General features: G+C 34.4%; 1 protein-coding gene across 1 annotated transcript in view; it reads right to left on the minus strand.

The window, feature by feature from the left end:
• Nucleotides 1-6,742, minus strand: part of LOC128238434 (intermembrane lipid transfer protein VPS13D-like) — a 52,537-nt gene extending 45,795 nt beyond the window's left edge. The window contains exons 1-10 of the mRNA XM_052954355.1: nucleotides 6,590-6,742; nucleotides 5,707-5,944; nucleotides 4,967-5,188; nucleotides 4,225-4,358; nucleotides 3,413-3,511; nucleotides 2,958-3,206; nucleotides 2,115-2,247; nucleotides 1,599-1,762; nucleotides 1,136-1,217; nucleotides 41-152 (exon numbers count right to left, since the gene is read on the minus strand). Of these exons, the coding sequence (XP_052810315.1) occupies nucleotides 41-152; nucleotides 1,136-1,217; nucleotides 1,599-1,762; nucleotides 2,115-2,247; nucleotides 2,958-3,206; nucleotides 3,413-3,511; nucleotides 4,225-4,358; nucleotides 4,967-5,188; nucleotides 5,707-5,944; nucleotides 6,590-6,610 (1,454 nt within the window). The 5' untranslated portion in view covers nucleotides 6,611-6,742. The remainder of the gene's footprint in view (nucleotides 1-40; nucleotides 153-1,135; nucleotides 1,218-1,598; nucleotides 1,763-2,114; nucleotides 2,248-2,957; nucleotides 3,207-3,412; nucleotides 3,512-4,224; nucleotides 4,359-4,966; nucleotides 5,189-5,706; nucleotides 5,945-6,589) is intronic.
• Nucleotides 6,743-7,216: the final 474 nt, after the last annotated feature.

The following is a 7,216-nucleotide window of genomic DNA, read 5'->3' on the forward strand; positions in this document are numbered from 1 at the left end:
TTCAAACAAATCTAAGAAAAAACGTATGTAAGGGACTCACTTCCATTGCTCTAACAGTGGTTCCCAGCCTAACAATGTCCTGTTATAGTAGTCAGCCATTACTCCAAACCTGGCCCGTCCTTCGTTCCCCGGCTCACACTTCAGGCTTATTCCTGGAACAAAAAAAGTTCAATACAATGTTAGTGTTAGAAACTTAATGCAACTTCCATTTTTAATGTCCTTTTATAGTCAATTATCTATCAAACACAGGCACAGTGCCCCAACATATACAAATTAGAACTATTACAGGAGGTAAAGCTTATCACATATGCCAGGTGATTTTAAAGAGTAATAATTATTTAACTGAAAATGTCATTTCAACAAGAGGTATGTCACTATATTGGAAATCAAACACGGGCACAGTGTCTTCACAGACACATATACCAACTAGCACTATCACTCGAGAGAATACTCCCTCTATTATGCTTAAATCAAGGGAATACAGAGTACACATGTTAAAAAGTAAGATCTACCAAGGGTATGTCAGCATCATGGCAATAACCTTTCAAATACAAGCACAGTGTCCGCACAGAAGCCAAGAAGAACTAGAGCTTTCACAGGAGAGAAAACTATCCCCAAATGCCACTTTTATTAAAGGTTATCAAGTATTCACCTGAAAGTCTTCCACCAAGAGTATCTCAACATATTAGCAATTATCTTTGAAATAATACATGGATCTTACAGAAACTATGAAGAGCCAGAGTTATTAAGGAGCAAACACTACTATCACAGTTGTTTTTATTTACATCAAACTTACCTAAGAAAGTCATTTCCACCACAGGTATGACATGATCTTGACAACCACGTGTCAAATGCTCATTAAATCAAGGAAAACTAGAGCATTCACAAGAGTAAAAACTACCTTTGGGTGTCAATTTAATTTTAAGATTTTAACCCGAAAATCTCGTTTCCAAAAGTCTAATACTCACAAAATCAAGGAAAACTAGAGCTATCACAAAAGTAAAAACTACATATAGGTGTCAATTTAATTCAAAGATTTTAACCCGAAAATCTCGTTAAGCTATCTTGAGCTATCACATGAGTCAATAGTGAATACTACGCCACTTTGTTTCATTAAATAGTTCTAATTATTCACCTGAGAAAGTCATTTCCACCAGCGGTATGTCAGCATCCTGGCAGTCGTCTATCAAACAGAGGCACAGTGTCTTTACAGAAACCTACAAATATGGGTGATAATTGACTGCCAGTTTTATACATGATGGGTGGTGGATGGGTTAATTAAGCAGAGGAAGAGATATAGTTTTTCATAATTAGATATTAAAATGTTTAACATAATTAAGAAAATGCTTCAATAATGGATAAGTGATGTATTTTAAGGGCTAAGCGGAACATTGATGTATTGTCATATACAAAAGGAGTTTGGTGTGTCTATGACTGTGCCTTCCATTTGTTAACCTGGTTTTCATCAGTCTACCCCAAAAAAACTTGTTATTTCGAAAAATGTATATGTATATTCCTTCAAATGCATTAGTAAATTATTTCAATTATTTCCTGTCATTTTCAGATATTAAACAGCAACGTTCAAAAACAGATCATACCTCTATGGTTGTAACTTTATTTTCCCTCTTATTTTGTTTAGAAGACTTGGCGTTTTCAATTAGCCACACAGCTGCCTCATTCAGGTTGTTTTTATGTGTTTCTAATGCATTTGCACATTCAAAATGGCTGAATCCGAGTTCCATCAGTTTATCAATGTTGTAATCTGGAAAAAAAATGTTTTTCCATTTTCAATGTTTGTTTCTGAAATGTATTAAAATAAAAATGCATATGGATAAACTTGATGGAACATAGAGGAAATTTCTTCCTACGAGTATTTTTGGGGGGACATAAAAACAAAGACCATATTATTATAATAAATTCAATATTCTAATATAGAATTGAAATTAACAGAATCTTAAGCAGTGGATATTTAGGTCGATGATTCAGACTTGAGGGTTTTGGTTGACATCAACTTCAGCTTACCTATGGCTAAAGCTCTGGGGTAACGGTGTAACAGTGTTTAGCGTGACATTTTACTTCATTTAAGAGATATTATTAACATAAATTCAACTTACCTGAAGGTATAACTGTAGGGGATTGGGCCGATGGTTTGGACTTGAGGGATTTGGGCAGGGAGTCCCAGATGGCTAAAAATAGCTGCATGTCTTTGTATGATAGGCGGACGTTCATGGTATCATCTAAGATTACCTGAGAACAGATAAAACAACGCCTGAAGGCTAATACTTTCAATGCCAACTGACTTGCAGGTTTTCTTCGGTTGACAATGGACAAAATACGAACAGTCCCGCAAGCCTTGCACTGGTAAAATGCTTTCCAGGATTGCTCAAAATCTGGATTATAAGATTGTACTGCCAAATACTAGAGTAAGAATCTTTTTTGTTCATTTAATATTTAAGTCCAATTTCAATTACTCTATTGATTTTTTTGCAAATGTGTGGAAAATAATTTTTAAAAAATTGCCTATAATAACCCTTAACTTAACCTGGCTCAATCGGGCAAAATATGGGTTGATGCCAAATATTCTTTTAACTTGAATGCATTATTATGCAAAAATAAAAATCCTACTTATATATAAAATTGATGACCAATAAAAAATCAAACATAAAGTAAATACAGTTTGTAATAAACCATATAGTATGTTTCAAACTAAGCAATATTTACTTTGGTTATAGGATTTGAGGAATCGAAGAGCCTAAGATTGCACTGTCGCGTATGTGTACAACTTGTTAAGAATGTAAGTTTAATTTGTTTTTAATGTTTTAAGCATAATTACATTTTAAGCATTGTTTGGATTAAAACCCAACATACTTTTGGGATTGTAAATGGAACAGAACTTCAATCCATTTTCAATTGAAACAAACACTATTCCTGATTTTGACTTCCTTAAATTTCCTAACCTCTAAAAGCAGGTGTTTATCCCCAAACACTCTTGTGTCTGATAAGCCCAGTTCCATGGGTGAGTGCCTTAGTATGGGCGTGTAGTTTCTATTCCTTTCCATTGTCACTTGTATGGTAACAGGATCTACTATCGAGAGGGCTGTTTCCTCCTCAGCTTGTAACGAGCACGAGAAAACTTCAAGACTCTGCAACGTACAGTTTAGGATCTTCTCCTTTGACTGAGGGCGGTAGGATAGCTCTGCTGTGCACTGTAAATGGAACCAATTTTGTGATATAATAATTACTCTTCTCTCTTGACTGTTAATGGCAGGACAGCACTGTTTTTTATTATTAGTTCAAATGAATGATATTTTTAATATTATTTTAAATGAATGTAATATGAGTTGTGTCATCACAGACATAATGGCAGAGTGTACTGCAAAGGGAACTAGACGCTGCATGGACTTTGCCTTACCCTGAGTATGACAGCATTGGTATCGAGAGAGGACAGGTTTTCAACAACCACAAACTCAGTCTCTGTAACATTCAGTTTCAACTCAAAGGGAGGATCAGACTGAAAATTAAAACAATTTATCATAATAAATATCATATTGTTTATTAATTTATAAATCAACTAAGTACATGTATGGTTATTTTACTCGTGTTGATTCATAGCCTACATGATAAAACAATTCAGGAAAGCCCACATCAACCATTAATGTGTAAAGATTTTCAGAAATTAATCCTTTTGTAGCACATTTCAAAACATCCCATGTACAATATTCAAGTCTTGTTTGCTAGTTTGCATTGCCAAATGACCAAAACAGAGTTGTTGATTTTCATTTTGATTTGATGAAGTTGATTTTTTCAAGAAACTCCCATAAAATACTTGTACCCCATGAGCCAACACAAGATCTTGTGACTTTGATCTACCAAGGTTAAATTAACTATCCCATAATCACACATAACAGCCATTCAAGATATATATCGCCATGGTTGTATGCTGATAAAGGACCTGTAACTCCAGTATCGACACAATATATTGTGACCTTGACTTATCAAGGTCAAATATACTGACATTGAGAGAATGCTTACAGAAGCCATCAGAATATTTTTAATAACATGAATGTGCTGATTGTTGTTTGTAGTTGGGCTTAATGCTGATAAAGGACTTTTGGCTCAAGACTCAACACTGAACAGTTTAACCTTGTCCTATCAAGGTCATGTATATTCATCCACAGTATCACATTAAATTACTCATTCAAAAAGCCCCAAAATAACACCCACCTGTGCCTGTTGAGTATTTGAAGTCTTGCTTGTCGATGATAAAGGACTAGAGGCTCCAGAACCTACACTGGAAACAGTAACGGGGGAAGTTGCTCCTGATCTTGAAGCACAGCTCATGTTACTCAATGACTGACCTGCAAAGAAACATACACTTACGCCTTGAAAAAGAAAATAATATGTTTTATAAGTATTTCAAACTCCTGAGTCCTATACTCAATGGTTTTTTTATGATGACCTATAATAATTAAAAAACAAAACTAAACTATAGGGCAAGGGCAAGGGCATTGTTCAATACAATATATATCAATGCTTTAGCAATTGGTAGTTTATACATGTACAATATGTAATAATGGCATAATAAGTCCAACAGCATGTCAGTGTATATGGAAATGCAGTAATTTGTTCAACATCACTACTAGATTATCTCAAACAAAAAATATCATATTGTCATACCTAATAATCTTTTTTTAAACAATAGCACACTTACTTTAACTTATGACTTATCTTAATCTAAATATACACTGACATTGAGGGAATGATAACAGAAGCCATCAGAATATTTTTGATAACATTAACTTCTGTTGATATTTTAACATTGTAACAAGCATTTACTTGTTTCTTCACAAATCAAATCAAACTTTTTCGAAGTCTGACTCTTTAAAATGTGAATGAGTCGCATAATGTCCACTGAAAGTATATCTACATTCTATTTGTTATTAAAGAAAACAATAAGACAATTTACCGTAGAGGAAAGGATTCTCCGGCTTTGTTGCAATGAACTCCTTCACAGCCATGATCCACTCAAAACTACAGAGAAGCTTCATGTTATTAACGACGACGCTAAATGTTGTGCCCTCTTGTGAGGCCCGCCAGTGTAGCTCAAGCTGTAGGCGACGCCTGCTCTCTGATTTCATTGGCTGGAGGATCTTCTCAAAAACACTAGTTCGCTGGTCGGTTGCTACATCTAAAGCAAGGTGATAATTTTTTAATAAAACTTGCTGACAAGTTAATAGCTTCATCTAATTGACAATTTTCTTCATAGATTATGCAACATACTAAGAATCTTATTTGGCATGGCATGACGCAATCTGATAAGGACCGCCCTCTTTAATTACATACTTTGTACAAAAGAATAAGTGAAACGCCAAGTCCACTTGAATTTGTTTTTCAAGTGTTACTATGTGAATAGTAAATCTTTAACTGGTTTATCAGTTATGAATTATATGTATTTCAGAGTGGTTATGCATCATGTCAATTATTCAACCTATTTTAAAAGTTTATTCAGAATATCTGGCAAGGGCACGCAACTGTGCCGACACTAACAGCTAATAAATTCAAATATCATAGTATCTTTTGTATTCAGCTTTAAGAAAATATTACACATAGTTCTTAGATGATCAATATTAGCCACAGAAATATCTAAAGCACCATTCAGATCATGCAGTATAGTTGCTTGAGAAACACTATGAGTGTTTTGCTTACCTCTAAATCTTGTATCACTTAAACGTATCTCTGTCGAAGTAAGATCTGTCTCCTTGGACTGGTCAGAAAATGACTCATAAGACAATCTCGAGTGAATGAAGTCTAGCTTGGCTAAGCTGACCCCTGATATTGAAGGGTCAGTGGGGTCCAGGTCATGGGAGGTCACAAATTCCAGGGTCACATTGTGAAGGTCAACACCCATGGAAATCACAGTCCATACATCTCCACTGAGAACAGTCTAAAAAAAATGATGTTTTTATTTGACATTATTAATATAAAATGTAAAAGCTTACTTAATAAACAAATGAGTTTTTGCTGCCCTAAAACAGTACATAAGACTTTCTTACAGGAACACTTCAAATGCAAATGGTTGTATTTCATGTTTTGTTTCATTGATCAAGGGTCATTACTAAAATAATATTCTACTCAAAGTGCTGGACATAGGTGACCTTATTGATTGCCATGGTAAATGTCTATACCAAGTTTCATAAAAGAATATTCAATTTTTTTTTTACAATGTGGAGAAAGTCACTAAGACGTCAACATAGACAACATGGCTATTGAAATTCCTAGACTTTTGTCTAGACAAAACAAAAACATATCTTTAGATCAGAGTTTAGAAAAATTCTCATAAAGATGAGGGAACATGCAATTGTCATTCCCTACTTGAGAAATAAAGGCCATCACTCAGCATATCTGACAATGAGTAAATACGCGTTTGTATCAACCAATACCTGTAATTTTGGATACTATTTCTTTCACTTGGTATAGCAAAGGTGATTAACAAATGCAACAGGTTACTGTGTGGTACGAAAACAAATATCACAGCGAGTAATAGCGAATAATTATTAGGTGTGTCATATATATTTGTAATAACTCATACCTGTATATTTGGATCTTGCATGTAAGTAAGAAGCTCTTTTTGAAGTTCTCAATCTTTTCCCCCAGGTTATGGTCAAGAAGACCTCGTATTAACTTGTACTGCGTGACGTCTAGACAGCAATAGACGGAGGACAGCGCCCCTTGCACACGCACATCAGGAACAGCATGGCTTTGATCACCATCCAGGTTTCGCTCTATTTTCAGATCTAGCATGCATTTTTTCTTAAGCAATGCGTAACCCTGTGTGAAAAAAGGTTCATAGAATCTGACACATCAACATGTGTATTTTTCATTTAGTTTTTTGAAAGAGACTTGAGCTGTAGCCAGTATTACACATGAATACAAATTTGAGGGAAACAAAGATGAGTTGACATTTAATAAGTTTATATTGATTGAAAATTATTGGAATTACGACAAAAATCTGTTGTTGGAATTGCCACCTGAAGTAATGCTGTAATGCAGTTATTAAGAGTTATTGCTCAAACAAGATGTGTTTTTTTTAAAGTAATGCACAAACACATTATAAATGACATTAATTAAATCAAAAGAAAAAAACTTTGTTCCTCAATTTTTCTGATTAAAAGACAATATTTCCCTAAAATTATAATCATTTGCATTTGCGTCAAAT

The sequence above is a fragment of the Mya arenaria genome, chromosome 6 (genome assembly GCF_026914265.1).
Source record: "Mya arenaria isolate MELC-2E11 chromosome 6, ASM2691426v1".
Taxonomy (NCBI): Eukaryota; Metazoa; Mollusca; class Bivalvia; order Myida; family Myidae; genus Mya; species Mya arenaria.